Source organism: Elgaria multicarinata, chromosome 1 (assembly GCF_023053635.1).
Source record: "Elgaria multicarinata webbii isolate HBS135686 ecotype San Diego chromosome 1, rElgMul1.1.pri, whole genome shotgun sequence".
Taxonomy (NCBI): Eukaryota; Metazoa; Chordata; class Lepidosauria; order Squamata; family Anguidae; genus Elgaria; species Elgaria multicarinata.
The window spans coordinates 195,301,716-195,326,509 of NC_086171.1; the positions used below are offsets into that span (position 1 = coordinate 195,301,716).

Sequence of the window (24,794 nt, forward strand, 5' to 3'; positions counted from 1 at the left end):
TTAATGCACACTTTTTATTATATTAAAATCAGGCAATGGTCTGATACAATAAAAAGGCTGCTTATGGAATACTGTTATGTTAAATTTTTTAATTACACAGGATGTTAAATCCTTACAACTAATATTTTTTCTCAAAAGAGTTAATGGAAACATCAATTATTCATTGACTTGATAGCTTCTGCTTTTAAATGTGACTTTTGTCTTTTCTTTTTTACACAAACACTGAATTTTTTATTTTCATAAAACTTAAAGAGGACACACTAGATTGTTTGCATGTAAGCTTGCATCCATATTTCAGCAGTCAGTGGTCCAAAACAAGAAATCCGAAAAGGAAGTGATTTGCCAGGAAGCCTTGACAATCATGGACCCTAACCCACTATACATGGCTTTGCCATCCAGTTCTTTAGGAAGGAGTCCTCCTCTCTGCAAAGTGTCAGAACAAAATCTCCTTTCCACGGAGTGGATTAGTTAGTCCCTATGTTGGCAGGCTGTTACAGGGCCAAATGTTACACACACCGATGAGTAGCTAACATGGCGTTCAAGCAGAGGTAGTGACCTTCAGCTCAGGAAGCTGGAGTGTTTGTTCCAAATTTCTATGTAGAGAACTTTCCACAATATTTGGCCATTCTTAACAGGCTTAAGCGATCCTGGTAAATTACTGCTCTTTTCACCATATCAAAAGCCTATCTAATAACATCAGCCATGGCCAGCTTGGCGGTGTAGAAGCAGCGCTACAGGGCAGGAAGGGAAGGATACTTGCGAGCAAAATGGACACTCTTGTTTTCTCAGCTGGTGAAGACTGCATTTATAGTCTCCCCGCCAAAACGGAAAAAAAAAAGGTTGACAAGCATGAAGCAAAAATAATAATAACAACAATAACAACAACAACAATAATAATAAAATCAGGCGGTTTGCCAGCCACTTACCTCTTTTGGCCAGGTGTAAAGGAAAGCATCATAGAAGGGGCAAAAAGAAAGCAGCACCCCAACTATGACAAAGGGAGAGAGGAAAGACTGAAAGACCCACAGATCTATCATCCCAAAGCCCACATATTGGGGAAAGGGTGGTGCAGAAATACAATCTATGTCTTAGCCAAAGGTTATTGGTAGAAAGAAGAGCCTGCCCCAAATTACTATAGCATTCTTTAAAAACAGAAAAACAAAAATCAACCCCAGACACATTCAGCATTTTACTAGAGCCTGCACAAAGGGAGGGATGACTGAGGATACCAACACATCCCATTAGTAGTCCATACAGCCCAGCCTAGGACTGGGAATTGAAACCTTTGGGCACAATCCTTTTTGGACACTATCTTGAACAAGCCCTACTGGAATGAATGAGAGCTGTGAAAGAGCACAATGAAACTCTTGCAAAGTCTCAGTTCTCTTCAAGGGGAGCTTGTGCAAGAGAACTTCCCCGTGGATTGTGCCCTTCATGTCTACTCTAATAAATAGCCCTGAGCGTCAACTCTATTGCAAACACACACAGAGATAGAGAGACAGAGACATACAGAGAAAGAGAAAGAGAGAGGGGGGGGGGGGGAGAGAGAGAAGTCAGACAGACAGGGGGAAAAAGATATAAACCCAGGCCAAACACACAGCAATGTGATTGTGTGATGTATGCTTTTTATGCTTTTTCACAGTTGAGTTCAATGTGCCACACTGGTCTTGACAGTAATAAATTTAAATAGACTTTTTCTTGATACCAGAAGTTCAACTATGTGGACAGTGGTTACACGACAGCATTATTTGTTATAGCACAACTTATTTTCAAATGGAAAAAAAATTAGTATCATTTACAGTATCTCAAGATAGACTTTCCTTTGCATGGGAACTTCCTTTCCAGTACTTGGAGGTCTACAAGATGCATCTAGAAAATTTACTACTGTGGAAAATGAAGAGCGCTTAAATTGAATGAAGGGGCATGATTTTTCTGTTTGTTTTTCATTAATTACTGTAACATTGTCCTTCGGGTGGTTGAGGGAGTTTCATATTTTCTTTAGACATCATTAGACGCCGCAGCTCTTGCAGAACAACTTTGATACTATAAGAATTCTGCCATTTTGCTAGGACTGATATGGCTCTTGGATCCACCTAGAAACAAATGGAAAACCACAACCATCAGTCTCAAATAGCTTCTTATTCCCCACCCGTTTTAACACTGAAAAAGACCAGGGCCAAAATCTAAAGAAGTACACAGCTTACACAAGGAGGTTTCTGACTTGTATTCTGAAATACAAGAATAACCCCAATGCTATATAGTACAACACCTTTGCAACTGAGAAGATTCTGAAAACCACTTTGTGATATAGCATGGGGTAGGGGGTTCGAAGCATAAGTTTTTTAAAAATAAATCATACTAGGCAGGCCCAAGCCTCTGTCCAGGCCTAAAGTAGCTCTTTGCATGTTGGCCTAAGGACACAATCTTTTCAGTAAGTTGATTAATCAACAAAAGTTTTGGAATACCCTTCCCCATCCTGGTGCCCTCCATATATGTTGGACTATCATTCCCAAAATGCCCAGCCATTGCTCATGCTAAATGGGGAATGGGGGGAGGCTGGGAATTATAATCTAACTCCTATGGAAGACACTAGTTTAAGGCAGACTAGCTTAGAAAATCACTCAGTGGAGGCCATCTTAAATTGGTAGGGGCTGGAAATTAAAGGTATATTAGTTTACTTTTTAGGCTATTTTAGTTCTAGTTTATTACTGTCCTATGGACTTAGAAAGATAGCCTTTTCTATCAATAGCTTTTGTTTATTATATTATAAATTCTGAAATTTCTTTCAGTACCTCAAGAAGGCAGCTATATTAAAGTTCTGGTGTGCACTGAGTCATCTTAAACTGAATCAGCTGAAAGATGAAGGGACTAAAATTCTTTCATCAGTAAACACGTGGAATTTTACTTTTGTGTTTAGACTAACAGAAATATTGCAAGGGAGATTTAACTAATAAATGGCTCTGGATAAAATCCAATGAGTATTGAAATGAATGTTCATCATGACTATTTTAAGTTCCATTCATTTCCATCAGTCTACTCTAAGTAGGACATGTTGGATTTTACCTGGTATGTTTAAGTAGATTCCTTCCAGAAAACGGACAATGAAACAGTACTTGTTTAAATAATGCTAAGATATAAATGGTGAAAAACTTACCACTCCATTAGAACTATTTACTCCATTCATATTAATTTTTGTTACAAATCTTACAAATGGAGGTGCTTCTGGATATTTAGGCCCACATTCTATTTTAAGGCTGTATATTCTGTTTTCATAAATTGTCTGAGGGGGGAAGAAAGAAATATCTGTGTCAGGTAATCTATCATGGAAGGAAGACCACATTCACAGGATTTACAGAGATCAGTTTTATATTAGCAAAGCTACATTTTCTCTCTCTTATCACCACCCCCTCCCCCTGCTTTGCGTGTAATGATTTCATGATACAACAGGAAAAGATCTGGCAAGGCAGATGGAAGCACATGTCTTAATAGAACCGTCAAGTATACCTTCTCATCTCTTAAATAACTGATCATTTTCTCTCTTTTTTTACCCTTCGTAACATCCTATACACAAACCCGTACCCATTTCTGAACAAACTTTGCCCATTCTGTGAAGACCAGGTGACAAAACATGAAGGAGCTAGGCAGCCTTCCTCAACCTGGGGCGCTCCAGATGTGTTGGACTGCATCTCCCAGAATGCCCCAGCCAGCTGGGGCATTCTGGGAGTTGTAGTCCAACACATCTGGAGCGCCCCAGGTTGAAGAAGGCTGAGCTAGGGTTTGCAGCTGGGTGGAGAAGGAACTACAGATTGGCACTCTGCTAAATCATTGCTTGAATCAAAAGATCCTGTTCCATGAGCTCTTCAGTCCAAACAATTGACTTGCACATTCCAAGAGCACAGATCGGTTTGCATATGGTTACTATAAGTCTTATGGCATAAGGGCAGTTCATAAGCAACTAATCTACAGAGCAGAAGACTTATTAGCTTAGATATGATTTTGATAAAGTTACAAAGTTTTGGTCATCCCCCAAATGAACACACACAGCTGTATATAGCTAGATATGTATCTGTTAGTTATGTTCCTCAGCTTAAGTAGCAAAATGAGAGACATTCCTGAAGACAGACAGTGGAATTTACCTATTACCTAAACACATTTTGGAATATCAAGAAAAAGCTGTGACAGAAGGGGGGGAAGAGGAGAAAGTAGGTAGAAAGATAGACTTTAGGATACATTATTTACCTGCCTGAGAAAGAAGGTTGAAAGAACAAGTTACCAAAGCAAGATCACTTATATGTACTGTATAGTGTTCTCTGTATAGTTGCGAGTGTATGTGTCTGCAATAGATGAGTGTGGCTCAGCTGTCTGGATGCATACAGGACTAAGAGTGTTTCCATAAGCAAAGTGTTGCTTTTAAGAACAAAAGAGGGAGAGTCATCACAGAACATGGTTACCACCACCTAACCAGGAAAATCCTCATTAAGACTGAATAAACCAGAATTCAGTTTCACTTTAGTGGATTCCTGATGGAAAATCAAGGAATTGTAGTTTAAAACAAACTATAGTTTATTAAACAAGCCAGCAAAACAATCCAGGGTTTGTTGACTTGTTTATTGACGAGTTAAAAACATCAACAAACCACAATTCTTGGTTCAGAATTAGCAACAAGCCAGGAATCTGCTAAAGTAAAATTGAATTGTGGTTTATATCTCCTCCTGGTCACAGAGGGGAGGAGGAAACGCATGAGCACAATGTGTTACACTGACTCTTTTTCTGAATGTGCACATAGCACTAAACCATAGTTTAGCATTTTCTGTGAGTGCTTCCAATATATCAAAAAGCTAATATTTGAGGTGAAGATGAATATCAATTGTGTACTGGGCTGAGAAAATCCTGACAGTATCCAATAATAAGTTTCCCAACTGCCAAATTAGGATTTAACAATGAATTTATTGCTGTAAGAGCCACACATATACATGGCTGTACCATTTAGCATGGGGGGGAAGAGAGAGAGAGAGAGAGAGAAATTAAACATGGATTACCACTGATCTACTTCCAATATCGGACAAAGGTCATACACAGAACATTCTATTCTACACAATTCACACTATTAGACAAACACCTATACAACAAAATCAGAATCAGAAAAATGAATGAATCCTATCACATTGGCAGAAATATATATGAAATATGCATTCTGCAAGGACAACAGGGATTTACAGAACAGAGATGTTCATATCTTTAAACTGATGCTTACTCTTGGAGGCCCAATAATCATGCCTGTCCATCTTGTAAGTGTCATATCTTCATCGTCTTCAAGACCCCAGCTAACTGTTCCATCTCCTACTCCTTTCTGACCTTCTTCAAGTTCTTCCAGCAGTCGAAAATTACGAGGAACTTTTACTCCTGAGAATTAAATCACAACGAAGTTAAGTTTGGATATCTGTTCTGATGCTTTTGACCAGTATGCCAAACATCTTTTTAATTAGTCCCACTGAGTCCAATGTTCCTTACTCTCATGGGTATGAGGACAAGACTGCAGCCTACAATTGAGAACAGCAATGGGGGTGCATATAACCAAAAACAGATTAAAAAATAAAACAAACCTCACCGAGTAAAACAATTATAAACAGAAAATGCCTTTTTTGCAGTTAAAGTAGTAATGCAGTTCTCTTGTGTTAATAAAAATGTAAAACATAGCTCCTAGAGTGATCCACGAAAAAATATGTGCTATAGGAACCAAGTTTAGGGAATGGTACTCGTTTTGCAGACTAAATCTGTAGAAACAAAACAGTGAGAAGAGAGAAAGCTGACTATCCAGGCATCCCAGGAAGTGTTCTTAGCCACACTATGCATGTGTCAAAAGAATGCATAAGCAATCTCTCTCAATCAGCCAATTACCCAATTTGCTCAGTTTTATCTTGCATCACATAAGAGACAGTACAAGATGCTGTTTTAAGAGTTTGCTTGCACTATTGCCTTGGCAAATACGTCTAACAAGCTTTTAATCCAAGGACTGAAAATAAAAAGGACACAACTATCTGCAGATTACTACTAATTAAATGTATGAGCTGCACTTCCACAAAGAGTGTGCCCAACATAATGTACAATAAATTCTCCCAGAGGCAAAAAGAGAGACATAAAATACAAGGAAATAATTATTCCAAATTAGTAGCAAAAGATTCTTACAAAGGAATGATATCTATGGTCCAAGAAGGATGAGAGTGATAAGAAACAAAAGTTCAGCTTACATTATTTGCTAAGTTTGATGGAGAGAGAAAAAATCTCAATGAAACCTTTATATGAGCATTATGAGCCAAGGAGAAATGCTCAGGTCAGTTTAGCATATACTATCGGTATTACAATGAGCCCCTTAGATCCTTACTTTAGTCAAATCATGACAAACATTAACTTTCCAGATTCAGAGGTTTGGGGCTTTGACTAAATGTATTAATTTAACAAAATATTTCTAAACCATCCTTCAGCCAGATGGTTTCCAAGGTGGAGTACAAAGGCACAAATAAAACTAAGCATACCAATATAAATGAAATATTCTAAATTATTTTTATTATTATTATTTATTTATATAGCACCATCAGTGTACATGGTGCTGTATAGAGTAAAACAAAAAAATAGCAAAACCCTGCCGCATAGGCTTACATTCTAATAGAATCATAATAAAACAATAAGAAGGAGAAGAGAATGCACCAAACAGGCACAGGGTAGAGTAAATCTATTTCTGTACATGGTATTATCCTTCTATCTCCAATAACACCTGACACTCCAGCTGCTCCCCTTTCCAGGACAGCAAGAACTTAACAAACATCATCCATGTCTCTTGGCAACTCTAGCATCAAATACTTTAACATACTACATATGAGCTAGCCTGGAAGACTTTTCGGAAACTGCAGGCAGATAATGTTTTAAGGACTGAATATATCTGTGTACATGCTTCCACTGTGTTATGTTTTATTTGATATTGCTGTATTGTGGGTTTTTTAATTTTATTTGTTGTAAACTGCCCTGAGTGCATAAGCATTAGAAGGGCAGAATAGGAATGTATATATAAATAAAAATGTCACAGTTTACATCCTGAGCGCTGCTGGCCACTTACTTACTTCCAGGTTAAATTTAAAGGACTAGTGATTACCAATAATGCTTCTATGATCTCAGTTCAACACAACGGAGGAAATTCCTGCTTCCAAATGAGCCCATTAAAAACTTCATGAAAGATTCTCCTCCAGATTCTTCCCATGAATTGCTGAGGCAGTAAACAGGGCCTTCAGGGTAGTAACATTCCAAGCGTGGAGTTTATACCATTGCCTGCCAGCCAGAATTGACCTGTCCTTTTAGGAGGCAGGTGAAAACATTTTTGTTGAGACAAGTGCTTATTATTTTACTTCTTGTTATGTTTCTGATGGTACAATGCAAGATTTTTTAAAAAATCACTTTTATTGTAACCTGTATTACCTTGTCGATTTTGTTAACTGCTCTTTTTTTATCTTTTGGAAAAAGTCAAGGTAATTTTTTTGGAAATAAATATTGCCAGCAACAGGGTTTTTTTTTTCCTGGTAAAGCTTTTTTGCTATAGTGTTCCTGGAGTTCAAGCTGTTTCAGAATGCAAGGGTATAAAAGGAGTGCTTGACAAGAGAAATGATACAGTGACATGCTTTGTGAACATGTTGCTCTTTACTATTACCACCTTATTGCCAAGCAACAGGACTGGTCATTTACACAGAAGTTGCCCTATATTCTAAGGGGAACAATGACACTTACAGAAGTAGTCAATTTTAATAACAATTTTAGTAACAGCTTCAAATCAAGTGTTAACTCACAGTTCAAGCAATATTTCACTATTTGAAAAATTGCCCATGGTAAAAGTTCTGTCTACTAAAATTTAATGGGTTGATCCAGATTTAGTCACACTTAGAGCAAGCCCATTGAACTGAATAGGGCTTAGACAGACTAACTTAAGTCACACTTATTTAAGTGAGTCTACTCTAACTATGAATAAGGCATGGTCTGCACATAATAACCTATGGTGTTTAACCCACGAGTTGTTAGGGCAGCGTGAGAGCAAACACACTACCTCCTGCTTGCTTGCCACTTCTGCTTTGCATTCTTTGCATTCTTGGGTTGTTTACAAGTTAAAGGAAGCCAGATTCCAGCTGGACATCAGGAAAAACTTCCTGACTGTTAGAGCAGTACAACAATGGAATCAGTTACTTAGAGAGGCCTTCAAGAGGCAGCTGGACAACCATCTGTCAGGGATGCTTTAGGGTGGATTCCTGCATTGAGCAGGGGGCTGGACTTGATGGCCTTGTAGGCCCCTTCCAACTCTGCTATTCTATGATTCTTTGTCCAAACCCAATACTCTGGGTTGTTGACGGAGTAAAAACACAGAGACCTGATTCACATGACAGGACAGCCCATGGGCTGGCCACTTCCATTTTTACTCAGCAACCCACAAGTGGCTCCTTTGTAGGTTGCATATTGTCCGAACCTGAAGTGCTGAGTTGTTTAGGAGCTAAACAACCCAGTAGTTAACACACTAAGCAACCTACAAAGGAACCAATCAAACACTGCGGAATAAAAGCAGAAGTGGTGGGCATGCTGTAGGTAGCACATCCACTCTCTCAGCTTTGTCCTTGACAGCCCATAGGATGTTTAACCCATGGGCTGTTGTGTCATGCAAGCCAGCCCAGAATTTTAACCTGTGGCTTGTTTTGGGGTTAAAACTCTGTGTCGTTTCTCTCTGAAGAACCCGGAGTGCTGAACAGCCGAGGAATGCGGTGTTCCTGGGATGTCTGCTAAACCAGATGCAAAGCGGAACCAGCGTGCAGCCTCAACCAACAGTGGGTTAATTAATTAACACATGGCAGATCATTACATGTGAACTGGGTCACTTCTAAGGGCTCATCTACACCAAGCAGGATATCCCACTATGAAAGTGGGATATAAAAGGCAGGAGCCACACCACTGCTTTATAGTGGTATTAAAGTGCACTGACAACTGTTGGGGCCCATGACACATACCACATACCGCTTTCATAACACTTTCATAGTGTTATATCCTGCTTGGTGTAGATATGTCATGGGCCCCAACAATTGTCAGTGTATTTCAGTTCCCTTATAACATCTACAGGGGCCCTTCTCCATGAGCCCCTGCCAAAGGAAGTGAGACAGGTGGCTACTAGGAGGAGGGCTTTCTCCGCTGTGGTACCCTGGTTGTGGAATGAGCTCCCCAGAGAGGTCCGCCTGGCGCCTACACTGTACTCTTTTCGTCGCCAGCTTTTTATTCTCTCCTTTTTATTCTCTCAGTATTTTAACACTTAATTTTAACTTAAATTTAAATTTTACTGTTCTAACTCTGTATTTTAATCTTATATCAATTTTGCTGCATGGTTTTATCCTGGTTGTGCTTTTGATACTGTATTTTATATTTGTGTTTTTAACCCGTTGGTTGTTTTATTATGGTTTTAATTTTTGTGACCTGCCCAGACAGCTTCGGCTATTGGGCGGTATAAAAATATAATAAATAAATAAATAAATAAATAAATTATAAAGCAGTACTGTACATCCTGCAGTGCACTTCAATACCGCTATAAAGCAGTAGTTTGGCACCTGCCTTTTATATACTGCTTTCATAGTGGAATATCCTGCTTGGTGTAGATGAGCCCTAAGTCTGCATGTAACCTAATATCTATATATTAACATATAAAATTATTTCCAAAGCTGAGCTGATAGATTTGAAGATGACATGCCAGTTGCCTTCAATATAACACTGCTGTACAATTGCCAAACCAATTAATACTTTTACTGAGTTTTTAATCTATCTATAATAATTTCTGAATTTTGAAATGTCTTAAAAACAAAATGCTGAAAACCAAGGAATTATCATTGAAGCTGTGTATTGACCTGTGAAGAACAGGACACATATTAACACCCCCCCAAAAAACCAACATTATCTCAAAGTTATAATTTTTAGATCCAAGTAGATTTACAAGAGGGTGGGGGAGAATTGCATTGCTAAACTTCACCACATCCCACAGGAAACAACCCAGGAATGGGGCATTCCTGGGTTGTTTACTTATTCTCTCACACATAGCATCACCAATACCATGGGAAGGTTGTTGCTAGCATTCCTTTTACTTTGGAGTGTGGGGAGGCGGGGGAGCTGAGATGCTTCTTCTTCACCATTATATAGTGGTCTCTCATTTCACCCCTGATCTGCAGCTGGCGGACTGTTTGGCAGCCTCCCAAACTAGGCTATGAAGTGTACAAGCCTCCCACCTGAGAATTCCATGTTCAGAAGGCTGGCAGGTATCCAGATGCAATTTTATTTCAAACCGCCTTTGGACAGGAAATTGTATTGGCTTAATTTATTATTGCTGTTTTAACTGCTCTTATTATGTTGTTTAAAAATCTTTCAGTGTTAGCTGCTTCAGGAAGACTTTATCCTTGAGAAGTGGAATATAAGATTGCTTTTTTTTTTTAAAAAAAAAAATGTAAGTCCCAAGGCTGTCTTGCGCAAGCAACTTGGGAAGTTTCAGAAACTACATGCAATTATGTAACCAACCCACAAATTCTTGGTAACTACCAAGAAAGTGCACCCTGTGCTCTCTCTCCTGGCAATAGCCTAGCACTGCAACTGCTTTATTGATCTTGAGAAACAGCATTGACACAAAGGACACTTATTTTGCCTTAATCTAACCCAGGAGTGGGCAACCTGCCAACCTTGCCCTAATTTTAATAGCCCCCTGCAAGCAAAAAGTTCAAACCTCTGGCAAGTTCAGACCAATCTGTCCTTTCTCTGGCAGCCCATTGGGCAGGGAAAAAAGGGAGAGAGGGAGAGAGAAAAGGGGAAACCCCACCCACTTTTGGCTCTGACCCAGCCCATCCGTCATGCAGCCTCCAACCTATTACCCTCATTAAATACAGCCCTTGACAAAAAAAACCCCAAAACTCCAAAAGACTGTTACCCACACCTGATCTAACCCTTCACTGCAGTGACATAACTTATGAAACCAACCAAAATTATCAGCTATCAAGTGCAAGCAAATATACAGCTATATCGTATAAGAACCCTATGTTAAAAAGGGAAGGGCCCAAAATTAAGCCAGGTGGCACAGAAATGAAAATTACAGAGGAAACGACCAATCTCTGTATTAGAAGGTAGCCACTCAAGCAGCCCAGGAATGGAACAGGTTTACCTGCTCCTATGTTGATTTATGTGAGAATTACACGTCAGAGTGTTTTAGTGGAACAGTCTATCAAGAAGAGAAAACAAACTTTCAAACATGCACACATGCATAACAAAAAGGTAAAGGCTACTGCCTAGCTTGAGTTTCTGTGGCATTGTGCCAGTCTGAGATACAGGATTAGATGGAGTATTAAAACCCAGAAAGGCAATTAAGTGTTTAACATTTAATTTCTTATGGTTCAAGCTGAATCAAAACATTAATCTGTCATACTACATGAATTTAAGGTAGCAATCAAATCCACTGTTGCACCTACCACCAAGTTAACCTCTACAGGATTCTCACCATTGCTTGTTATATCAAAATTTAAAACTCCATAGCAGATGATGACAATGATTTTGAAGCAGGAATGGGGACACACTCCTCGCTTTAACCCCAAATGCAAGAGAAGGGAAACCCCTGCCTTCAGCTTGTTTTTTCACTTCAACCCTAAATGCCCAGCTAGCCCTGCCCCCCATTGTTCACGCACTGAACGTGAATGTCTGCTTAGAAACTGCTATACATGAGCAGCTGCTTACACGTAAGTGCCCCATGCCATCAGGACAGCCACACAACTGTGGACATAGGAGGTGGGGCTAGCCAATTAACACATTGGAGGCAGGCCCCTTGCACCTGCTTCAAGCCTTGAGTGCATATACACACATATAATGTGAAAAGGATTCATATGTCTGATCATGCACAGCAAGTCATTCATTCTATCATAACACGTCCAAGAATCATTTGATTTTGTCAACAATCACTCCGCCTATGTCATTTATATATTGGCACTCCTTTATCCACTTTAGGACCAAACTTGATATTACAAGTGGCACAAAGCTGCTGCTGTGCATGTTTCATTCTCCTTCTTAGTAGCTGCCTTCCTCAACCTACCACCTTTCGGATGTTTTGGAGCAACTCCTATCAGCCTTAGCCAGCATGGCAAATTGTTAGGAATGCTGGGAATTGGTAGTCTAAAAGATCTGGAGGGCACTATGTTGGCGAAGACTGCTACAGTGAAACAAATTATGTCAAATGATGTCATCATTCTGCAAATTTCCCTACCAGAACCTCACCTCATTGACTATGGGAACTGCAGAATACACTGTGCATGCTACAATGAAAACATTTAAGAGGACTTTTTCTGTAACAGAAGCCATAAAAAGAATTAAACAAATATAGGTAAGATGGTCTTAACAACAGGTATTTGCCATGGTAGCTGAATGGCATCTCTATTTTTCAGAAGCCAAACACTTCTGCATCCCACAGATGCCGTTGCTGGGGACAGCTATTTCTATCATGCATTGTTTACTGCTGGAAACAAAGTACTAAACCAGCTGGACCCCATGAGTCGGAAGGTGCTATTGCACTATCCTGCTTGTGAGTTTCCCACAGGCATTGGGTTGGCCATTGTAGGAACAGAATTTTGGCCTAGACAGACCTTTGAACATATCCAGCACAACTCTTTTTATATTCTTAATCTAGAAAGTCACTTATTTCAGACTCTGCTCAACTTCACATAAATGTAGATTATAGCAGCATCTACTTTCATTCTGCCCACTGTTCTCATAGATTAATAACCTAATAGCAGGAAAATCTCAATTTCTTAAGGGCTTCTCAGCATGGCTTTCTGGGTATTTATTATTCCTTCATTATTTTTCAAACAGTCACTCCTGTAGAGCAGTGGCCTTTGGCCTTTTCAAGCGTGGGATCCATGCTTAACCAGGGGTCTACAATTTTTAGTTGGCCTTGCTCCCTTGAGCCTTTCCCAGAGGGAAAAGCCAGACAAGGAACATATGCTGTTGGGCACTTGTGCCTGAACATGCTGTAAGCCAAGGGTTTTGGGGCTTCTTGGCCACACAGCTGCCAATCAATCAATATCACTGCATTTAGAAGCCAGATTGTTGTCAGGGAAGGGTGGTGTGCAAGTGTGAGTATGTGCATATCAATGAAAGTGTGATTGGATAGGGACTGGACAATCATGATGGGGTCACATGCCAGTTGATTGCCCGAATAAGGTTCCCCACCCTACCATAAGGGGAATTCGCGCCTGAATCAGTCATCTCTCACCATATCAATTAAACAGGTTAATTTTGATGTAAGCTCTGTAAGCCATGCCTTCCAAAGTCACTTCCAGCACTGTAAGGGCGTTGCTAGACCTACCGGGTGTTCCGTCGTTGAGGAGCGGTGAAAGCGGCTTTTCCCGTTCAGCCGTGACGCCTCATGCTCCACACCTGCCTTCAATTTGTGGCGGAAGTTTGCGCCGGTTGTGCTGCTGCCGCCGCGAGAACGGTTGCGCAGCCACACCGGCCTGATTGCCGCGGCTTTTTTTTTCGCTCGCTGCACGGTTTGCGCACGTCCGAAAGACCGCAAACTTGCGCAGCCGTCAGCGATGCCGCCGCCGGCCCTGGCGGCGGCAGCGGCGGCAGTGCCAGTGCCAGCTGAAGTGCTGCTGGTGCTGTTGAGGGTCAACATTGATGCGCTCACTTCCTGATGGGGGTCGTGGCGGGTGTCATATGACCCGAGGTCAATCGTCTGCATGGCCACTCTGTGCCTACATCTCCCATCATGCCTCTGAGGTGTCGGCGGCGATGATCGCCTCTGTGCCCTCTGCCCCATCCCAAGGAGCCAACTCACATCTGGCCGTAGCCATGGCAGCAGCCCACAAACAGCTCTGCCCTCTGCCAGCCTGGTACCCACACTAACAGGCAGCGTACAGCACCGCCATTATGCGGCCACGGTAGCTGCCCACCGCAAGGAGTCACCAGCCACTTTTCCGGTCCTCCGGTCCTGCGCAAACTGTCACTGGGGAAATAAAAAAAAAAAGCCGCTCCGCCGCGCTGCCCCAGCTGGCGGACTGCGCGCAAATGGCGGAGGCGGCTTGACCGAAGCCGCTGACCATTCCCCCTTAGCACGCCTTTTCCTGACCAGTGCCGACCGCAGTGACCTCACATCCTCCCACACGTACTCCGAATTACCGTGGGACAGCAGGAAAAGGCGCCCTAAAACTCACTTTTTTAAAGTCGGGAGAAAGAGGCTTCACCGCGGGATAACGGCGGATCCTCGTGAACGTCATCTGGAAGCCTCGACGTGACTGCGGAAGGTAACGCGCGCTAGAGCCTCGTCTAGTAACGCCCTAAGTGTTCTTGTTAGCAGGATAGTCTCTGCGCCTTGACATCACTAATATGTAAAGTACACTCAAGGCTCATCTACACCAAGCAGGATATTCCACTCTGAAAGCGGTATGAAAGTGGTATATAGTGGTACTGAAGTGCACTGACAACTGTTGGGGCCCATGACACATCTACACCAAGCAGGATATAACACAACGAAAGTGGTATGAAAGCTGTATATGGTATGTGTCAATGGGCCCCAACAGTTGTCAGACCACTTCAGTACCACTATATACCACTTTCATACCGCCTATAAGGAAGTAGTGTCAGTCCTGCCTTTTATATACCACTTTCATAGTGGAATATCCTGTTTGGTGTAAATGAGCCCTCAGGCACCCAAGATGTTTTCACTGTTGAAGTTATTTTTCTCCCACATCATTTTTTGGGGAAAAGAATGAATTAATTATCCAAAGCCATTTGGGGAATTGAGAAACAGTTGAAAGAGACAAAGATGGAACCTCTAGTGGGGAATAAAGACACAAAGTTGAAAAGAACTGAGGGTATTTCTGCATCAATTGTTTTTGCCAAGACATGTTTCAGAACATACAGGAAATAGCTAGAGCAGTCTGCACTTCAAGCTGGGTGTTGTCCTCAATTTGAGCTCCATTTCTGGGTTTTGTCATGGAAACTCAATACGCTCAGTAAAGAGGTATTAACTGAACAGCATTCTTCACAATATTTGGGTGGGCATCATAATGCATGTTCTCCCATTCAGCTCCCCCCTGAAGCAGCATCCCAGAGAAGCTTCCCAGCTTATTGAATGAAATGACCAATTTCTTTCGGTTGAAAATAACAATACTCTTTATTGAGCCTGCTTCAGCAGTATTTACCCAAGTTGCTCCTCTATCTCTTCCTGCCTTGAGTCTGGTTTGGTTCCATGACCAAGACTGAAAAGAGACTTGGGAACAAGGAGAAGGCAGCAGTGACTCTCCTCTGCCTGCAAACACCTGTGCTGCTGAGGAGTCAGCACTTTGCACGATGAAGTTTCCAAGTTTAATCCCTCGCATCTTCAGTTAAAAGGATCCCAAGCAGCAAAGCTAAGAAAGGCCTGAAATCTGGAGAAATGCTGTCAGTCAGAATAGAAACTGGCCAGGAAAGACCACTGGTCTGACAGCTTTCTGTGTTCACATGCTATATATTGTCTGTAGCTTCTACAGGGGAACACATTTGCCATCCCAACAGCAAAAAGAAAAAGGGGGCGTTGCATCTCTTTTCACTTAAACGATTGATTAATACGGAAACAATGAGAGAAAGCAAAACTGGAAGAAATTGCATATGACAAGAGACGATAGAGTAGTTACACCCTAATCTCAAATACTGCCAGAGTACTTATGACCCTTTACCCCAGAATGTATCAGCGTGACCTCCACTGCTTACTTTTCCATTGCCGGTGATATAAGTGGCACTGTTAATGTACATATGGGTCCTTCCATGATCCAAACTGGAAGGCATATGCCATTACTTCTAACCCTGCAATGGTCAACCCTGTGGTACAGATGGAAAGGCAGACAGGCACCATAGCCCTGTCTCAGCTGTCTAGCAATACCACCTGAATGTAGAATAGGTGACACATTCTGCTTGCCACTCAGCTATCCAGCCATGTGGAATCCACTCAACCAAACAGCAACTCATGGTTTCTATAGCCTCTTTCAGTGAAGGCCCTGAAAGCCATCCAGAAAAAAAATGAAGCAATTTGCCTTGTTCTTCTTCCAGCCAACTCTGAACTGCAAAGTCAGCAGCTGCAAAAGATTAAGGGACAGCAGGCTGGACAGAATGAAAGGACATGAGGTCCCTATGTCAGCATCAGATTTTATTCGAACAGCCCGATCCTAAAACTTCCTGCAACAGGAGATAAGTATTTAAAAGGATGTACCAACCACTTCTGGAGCACATCTACACAAAAATTACATTACATCAAGAGTACAGGCTGATAAGCCAGTGTAAGTGAAGTGCCAGCATATCAAATTTGGTTCCTAAAACATGGAGCACATCTGCAGAAGGAAAATATCTCTGTAAAATGCAAGCCTCAAGCAAGGTTAAGGAATTAGCTGATGTTTTATAAAATATTGTTAACCATACTTCCGTTTGAAATGTTTAAAATGAAGGCTGATACTAAAGACAGAAGAGCTACAAGTGAAAGACTATTTTTCATTTCCTTATTCAATAATTTCCTGCGCAGTATATATTTAAACTTGTGCTAATGTTTCAAAGCAGAACTTGAAAGTAAAACTGTGTAGTTCTTTTCTGAACTAACAAGGTAAAATATGCTACTACTGAGGAGTGAAGTGAATTTTGATAATTCCTCTGCTTTGAAACTGGTTTTTAAAGTTTTTCATACACATGTATGAACATATAACTTTAAAACTGAGAGCAATCATTTGCCCAACAAGCTCAGCAAACATATTTTGCTCTACAGAACTAATTGCCCAGAACAGGAAGTGATAAGAAACAGCATGGTACAGTGGTCACAGTGCCAGTACTAGGGAAATCTAAAGCTAAGTACACTTACTAAGTGTACATTTGTTCAGGCACACTATCCCAGCTTAGTTCACTTCCCAGTGTTGTTGTGAGAACAGAACGTGAGAATGGAATGAGAGAACCCTCTATGTATGCCATTCTGAGCTCCATAGAGAACAGGTAAGATGCAAACGTGGGAAATAAATAATCATCTGACCATGCAAATCTATTTATTATTCAAATATCTGAATACTGCTTTTAAAGGTAAAAAAACCCTCAAGGCAGTTTACAAAATAAACACACATACAATGGACAGTATCCATTGCTAGCGTAATATCATGTGCTAGCGTAATATCATGAGCGCATGCTAGGCAAAGGGGAAACGCAGCGATTTGCTGCTGAAATTAGTCATTAGTGCTAGCACTTGATAGGCTCAACGCAATTGACTAAAACAGCAGTATTAAAATACCCCCAATACAAATACAAATTAAAAATATCAACATGTAAGACAGAAATACATATCAGAATCAATTAAAGGTGTCCCAAAACATCCAAGTCCCTAAGGCCAATTAAAAAAGTCAGTGAGAGAAACGGAATGATAGGGCCACCACAGAAAAGGCCATGTCTCTTGCATCTGCCAACCTGATGAATTTTACTCTATGGCACATGAGCAGGGCCTCTATGGGTGATTTTAGGGCCTAGGTAGGTTCATACAGGTTCAACCTATTGGCCTTCTCAATTTTTGCGTTATGGATTATAAAAATGCCTTGTTCAAATCTGACTTCATGGCAGGAACCAGAAAAAGAAAGATATTACTATATTGCTGGTAAACCCTGAGAAGTATATTATATCGTCATTAAAAAAAAAAAAGAATTAAGATCTAACCACCTTGGCATTTTATTAGGTAATATTAGGCCACTTTTAATTGAAGTTAAATATTGTCTTGAGCATTAAAATGCAGTACAAATATGTGGTGAATAATTAAGGTTCCCTAAAATAAATAAGTCACTATACCAGCATAATGCAGTAACAAAGATGCCAGAACTCCCCCTCTTCTCTCCGTTCACCCCTGGGATACATTATACGGAAACTCCCAGATTCTTTCATATCAGTGGAAAAGAGCTCAATTAGCTTATGTCTGCTCTGGGTCCGGAGTGATGGCAAAGTGCTCACATCAGCATTACATGAAATGCTGTTATCCCCTTATTTCTATCTACAGTTCTGTCAAGATAAACCTTGTATCCCAAAGAGAAGGCCCACAAACCAAGACATCTGTCAGTTGCACTTAGTTTCTTGACACTATGTAAAAATTAAACTGAAAGACAAAATGAAGTGAATCTGAGAAGTGAATATTGTCCTCTATCTGGATGAGTGAAAAATTTGTTACTAGTTCCATTGGGCAGGTGGGGGTGGGGGTAGGGGGAGAGAGCCAATTCAAATATTTCACTCAACTTGACAGAAAACAGTGGGTGGGATCCAATTAAGTCCTTCCACTCACAAAATGGTTTCTGTCAGTGGCATAGGGAGGAGTGATTTTACCTTCCCCCACACAGCCTCCTGCACCTTCAAAATATACTCCACAAGTTTAGGGGACCATCTGGGCAGGGGCTGCAGGAAGGAGGAGAGGAGAAAGTCCCGTTCTGCAAGCTGCCTTCCTCTCACACCATGTTGGATTTCACCCATTATTCTGTTCCAAATTTATTTTGGAGGAATACCACTATCCCTCCACGTACTACCTCTTTACCACAAAGCATCTCCCCACTTAGAGGTTTCAGAATCAGTTTCATCCTCTAGAAAACTGCCACCCCAGACTTCCACTCTAGTTCATGCTTCCTTCTCATTTACCTGACATTCCACGTTGTTGAAGGGACCACAGCTTGGTAGTACCGTACATGCCTGATATCTCCAGCTAAAAAGATTAGATAGCAGAAGATAGGAAGGACTTCTGCCTTGTACCCTGGAGACCAGCTGCCAGTCAGAGCAGATCATACTGGGCAAGATGGACAAGTAATCTGTCACCTAGTATAAGGCAGATTCCTATGTTAACATTGTGGAATAGAAGACATAATTTTTAGACTGCAATCCTATATAGTAAGTCTCAATAAACTCATAAGATTTCCTTCCAAGTAAGCAACCATAGGATTATACCGTTCATATGTCAGCATCTCTTATTACTTCAGCTATATGGGCTTCAAGACAAAGATGCTATGGTGTCACAGGAACTTTGATTATTAATAAGAAATTCCTATGCATATCTTCTGAAGCGTTCAGTCTATATTTTCCCCATTCCTTCAAAACTATAACAATTTTTATCCCAACAGTTTCTCCATAACAGAGTCCTGACTCCCAGGTGGGATCAACACAGCAAAGAAAAATGTCTTTATCTTAGTGATGGATTCCCTTCATCTGAAAAGAGAGAATTCCTGTTACTCAGCCCTACCAACTAGTGTTTAGAACAAGGTTTTCAACGTGCCATGTTTCCCTCAATCTTTTCTGAAAGCACAATTTACTGGCAGAGACCTCAACAGAGATAATCCAGATCCACACCTTATGATCTAGAAATGTATTCAATTCTTTCTCTATAAAAAACCCTAGCGGGCATCTTAAAGACACAGCCTAATACAAACCTTCATTATACAGCTAAACAAACCAAAGAAGTCTTGCCATATTAAAAACAAAACAAAACTATGAGATCCCTGTAGCCACAGCGCTATGCCAACTTAACACTTTTTAATTGTCAAGTTTGCCTTAGTATTTTTATTGAGTCCATCCCTGAACATAAGAGCCGTGGAATGATCAGCCCAATAGTTCATCTAATCTAGCATCCTGTTTTCGAGTGGCTGACCAAAACCCTCTGGGAAACCCACAAGTACAAAGTGACTGCAATAGCACTCTACCACTCATGTTCCCCAGCAACTGGTATACACAGGCATACTGCTTCTAATCCTGGAAGTGGTATATATCCATCATGACTAGAAGCCATTGGTAGCCTTATCCTCCATGAATTTATCTAGTGTTAAGCTATCTAAGGTAGACACCATCACCATATCTTGTAGCAATATATTTCATAAATTAATTATACACTGTGTAAAGCAGGGGTGAGCAACTTGTGGCCTTCCGATTCTTTGGCCTACAACTCCCATTATCCATCACCACTGGCTATGCTGATTAGAGCTAATGGGAGTTATAAGCCAAAGTATGTAGAGGGCCACAAGCTGCCCACCTCTGATATAAGGAACATAGGAATCTGCCTTATACTAAGCAGGACCTTTGGTCCATCTAGCCCAGTATTGTTAACACTGACTGGCAAGCAGTGCTCCAGGGTTTTAGGTAGGAAGTCTTCCATCTCTAACTTGAGGTGTCAAGGAATAAAATTGGGAACTTCTGTATGTGCAGAAGGTCCCAACAGCCCTTCCCAGCACTTATTTTTGCCTGTTCTGAATTTACTGCCAATCAGCTCCAATGGATATCTCCAAGTTCTAGTATTATGCGAAAGGATAAAAACCATTTTAAACTGAGGCTGAGAGAGAAATGGTGCCTCGCTAAAGGCCATACAGTAGGGTGACCATATGAAAAGGAGAACAGGGCTCCTGTATCTTTAACAGTTGCATAGAAAAGGGAATTTCAGCAGCTGTCATTTGTACATATGGAGAACCTTGTGAAATTCCCTCTTCATCACAACAGTTAAAGGTTCAGGAGCTATAACAGAATGACCAGATTTAAAAGAGGGCAGGGCACCTGCAGCTTTAACTGCTGTGAAGAGGAAATTTCCCCAGATTCTCCATATATAAATGACAGCTGCTGAAATTCCCTTTTCAATACAACTTTTAAAGATACAGGAGTCCTGTCCTCCTTTTCATATGGTCACCCTACCATACAGCACAGGTGCAACTTGAATTCCTGTGTCCTAGATTTAACTATCTACCCACTAAACTACACTGGTTTCCCTAGAGGCCCATCCATTCCTCTATAAGTTAAGATTCCAGAAGTTTTGCTATACTACACTAGAGATGTGAAGCTCCAGGGGGAAAAACCCCCTAAACATTCAAAAGAAACGAAAAACATTCAAAAGAAACCCTATTTGTTTTTTCCTAAGGACAGCTCATTTTTTCCTGAAAAAATGAGGGGGGGGGGAATGGATTATGAAACTCTGTAGTGGAGTGGGGTGGAATAGTGATCTTCTTTTGAAAGTTTACTAAAAAATCGAAGGTCTTCAAAAACTAGTAATAGTTGAGGGTTTTAAAGTGCCCAGAAGTATAAAGCACACTGTACTTGATGATGATGTCTTCTAGTTTCAGCTGCAGAATTCCCTGAAGATACTAAAGCCTATTTCTTCAGCAATCACTGCATCTGAATTGGACAGTGTGCTTTTGTCAGAAATTCCTTACCAAATGGTCAAGATAAAACCGTCTGTTTTGAGAATCTAAGTGTATCTCCACTTATAGTTACAGAAGAAAGTAAAGACTTCCTTAAGAAATTCATGATGCTGCAAATCTCTTGCATCTAAGATTCAAAGGCAAAAATATAAGTGATGTTAACACTACTAATGCCTTTGACTGGACTACAAAACAAGCAGCATGCTTAGGACTTGATGTTCTGAAGGTACTTTCAAATAGTGCAGAATACAGAACATTTTCAGGTATTTGTTCCAGGAATGCAATCTGGGCTAATGTCCCTCCTGCAAAAATGGTGGCATGGCTTTTCCATAACTCATCTTCTGAATCACCTTGCTTCTTACCTCCTTCAGAGTTCTCCATCTTCTGCAGCACGTGAAAGAAACTGATCTATGTTTGGAAATATTTACAACAAATCAAGAAATAAATGGGCATACAAAAAGGTGGATACAGAACTTTCAGTTTTTAGAAGTCCAGGAAGATGATAAAAATCATCAGAAGAGGCAGAAACTGTTGACAACTCAGAAAATGAGACTGATGCAGCAAATTTGACTTTTTATTATTCCCATCCCCCCGCCCTGCTTTTTTCTCACCTGCTTTTCTGAAAATGAGTGCTCTCTGACTGTACTTAACACTGTGGAGGAGGCTAAATTCAGAATATATAGCAACTTCCTTTCTTTTACTATAATGTTGATGGTTTCTTCTGTATTCCACTTTAATTTTTTGCTGCTTCTCATAAGCTGGCAAAAACTAAGAAATGCTAAATTCCTTAGAGTTAAACAGCTCATAGCTTAATTTGTAACAAAAATTACAACCATTTAAAAGTAAATTCAACTAGTAAATGTATAAATATTATCTGAATAAACTATACTTTTACATTTAGTATACCAAACATGATAATTGCATAAACAAACCAAGTTCACATAACAAATTTTAGAGTGCTAAAATAAGTACTGCCCATTTTCCATTCCCCCTCCACATCTATTTTTTTCACTGGGGGGCGGGGGAAGGGGTCTTTTCCATGGCTTCAAAATTTCCAGACATTTTACATTTCTATACTATACCAAGAGACTCCAACTGTTATAACTTACCATGTCTCGTCCTCTCTGCTTCCTACACCCAAGCCTACCAACCAATTCAAAGATGTCTGTATCTCCTAAAAACCAACCTCAACTTTACAGAGGGTTAAAACACTGAATACAGAAAGCCAATGTTCAAATCCCTGTTCAGCTATAAGATTCTCTGAATATGTCACCACCTCACAGAATAATCTAATAAATATTAATGATTTATATAACACGTTAGCATCTAACACAGTTCCAAACATTACGTTAGTGATCTTCACAGTAGCCTGGTATTACTGGGATTGCTGAAAAAGGGGGTTGGGGTTGAGCTCAGGCTAAAAACAAACAAACAAAAAACCAGCTTCCCTAAGGCCAGCTGGTGAGCTTGTAGCAGATGCATGGGTTGAATCACAGACTTCCTGGGTCATAGCCTAGTCCCTTAGCTATTATTATGCTATACTAGTCAATCTCTTGGGGCTGTTGTAAGCCAAGAGCAGCATTCTGGAGAAAGAATGAGACACAATATTAATTACAGAGGAACTCTCCCCAAAGACCCATATCTGCCTGTCCTCCTGCTATTGGGTAGCAGCCTAGAAGTCAGAGACCATTCTGGAAACATTTATCGATTTAAAATATTTATAATAGCTTTCGGCTTTCTGACAGGCCTCTAAGGCAGCCTACAATAAGAGACAGTTAACATTTCTTTTTTTAAAAAAGTGTGTATGTTTGTTGTGAGATGGCAGTGGCGACTGAAAAAGGTACTGAACCCATCCATGATCTGAAGGTACACGATTCAGCCACTTTGCTGAAGCTAAGCAGGCCTGGGTCATCAGTGCCTATCTGGGAAGACCACCTTGGAACCCCATGTATTTCCACAATGAAAGAAAGCCAGAATATAATTATGCGAGAATAAACAAACTGCTGCTTACCATGCCAGCCCCAGCACATCCTTCTTCAAGGTTGCCAGCACATCCTTCCTGAAGTACATTCCCCCCACCCCCCAAAACACTCATTAGAGCAGCCCTACAGGGGCAGATTAAGGTTCCACCAAATTCAGCATCCTTGCTTCCAGCCGCATCCTGCCAGGTCATTCCAGGAAGCTGGCAAGCGGCACAGGGAGGCCAGCAGCCCCCAGGTTTTCAGAGATGCACTGCTTCTGAACATGGAGGCTCTACTAAGCGTTCCCGGTTCAAACACGACCTCCTGCGCATCCCATAGATCAACCTCACCCGCTCCACTAACACACTTCCTGCGGAGTCTTTCCCCCACCGCCGCCCCTTTGCCACAAGGCACGCTCCATTACTCGGCAGCCTACTAGCCGGGAGGGAGGGAGGCAGGCAGGCAGGGAGGGGGAGAGGGCCGCCCTGGCCCTGCCGTGTTCCCTCGCCCTCCATCATGCAAGCCACCGGCCTCCCTCTTCCCCAGCTCCGTCAGGGCCTCTTTCCTCGGCCTCAGGATGACACCCCACAAGCCTCCCAGGCCGCCGCCGCCCCTCAGGCCCCTGACACACCCAGCCGGCGCAGCCCCAGTGAGAGGGAACCCGCCGGGTCGCCTCCCCGCGGCCCCGGAGAAGCGGGTCTCTGCCGCCTCCCGCCCCTTCCCCATTCCGAGCGGGGTCGCCCCCTTTCCACAGGCCAGGCTGGCCTCAGCTACCCGGTCCCCGCTCACCCGAGCCCGTGGTGGCCGCCATCTTGCGCCGCTGTCGCTGCGAGCCCGGCCTCCCTGCCGCCCACGTCACCTCAACGCGGGAAGTGAGTGGCGGCAGCGGCGGCGATGAGTGGCTCGGCGATTGGCAGGCGGGCGGGCGCAGGACAGGAAAACAAAGCGGTGCCAGGCGGCTGGCCTGACCAAAGCGTGTCCCTCAGTGGCTGAAGCAGCAGCAAAGGAGCCCTTTTTTTCGGGGTGTGTGTGTGTGTGTGCAGGTATTTCGTTTTGGAAATGGACACGCTCTGGAGGGCGAAGCGTAGGCTCGGTTTTCTAACGAGGCATGTGAAGGTTTTAAGAGTAGAACGTTCGCCAAGAAGGGGCTGGGCGACCGTATTTTTACTAGTGGTATTATTGTTATTGTTAAATACTTTATAACGCATATTTTATACCTAATTTTATTATTATTATTATTATTATTATTATTATTATTATTATTATTTTATTATTATCCTCAGTGGAAAGAAACACAGGAAAGACCAACTGCCTCAGAAAACAGTATATTAAGCGAGCAAATTTACAGCACAATTTACACTATGCATTTGATGCAGTGGACACTACATGAAAGCTTATGCCAGAATTAATTGGCTAGTCTTTAAGTTGCCATAAGACTCTTTGTTGGGTTTGCTGCAACAGGGTAATAGGGCTACTAGTACAATCCTGTGCATGTTTGCTTAGAAGTAATTCTTGTGTTGAGTGGTGCTTACTCCCTGCAAAGCGTGCACAAGCTTGGCAGTAACTCTCGCAGCATCGCCAAAAAAAGAAAAGA

General features: G+C 41.6%; 1 protein-coding gene across 2 annotated transcripts; it reads right to left on the reverse strand.

Annotated features, from left to right (window-relative positions):
* On the reverse strand, nt 1-24,103 carry UBE2V1 (ubiquitin conjugating enzyme E2 V1). Of its 2 annotated transcripts, none has more exons than XM_063146195.1 (4): nt 23,990-24,103; nt 5,255-5,403; nt 3,155-3,280; nt 1-2,093 (listed from the first exon to the last, which is right to left on the reverse strand). In XM_063146195.1, exons 1-4 carry the CDS (start codon nt 24,009-24,011, stop codon nt 1,947-1,949), a joined length of 444 nt encoding a protein of 147 aa, XP_063002265.1. In that variant the 5' UTR covers nt 24,012-24,103; the 3' UTR covers nt 1-1,946. The 2 variants fall into 2 exon arrangements, with proteins under 2 accessions (XP_063002265.1, XP_063002257.1); XM_063146187.1 differs by lacking the exon at nt 23,990-24,103 and adding an exon at nt 18,709-18,842.
* Nucleotides 24,104-24,794: the final 691 nt, after the last annotated feature.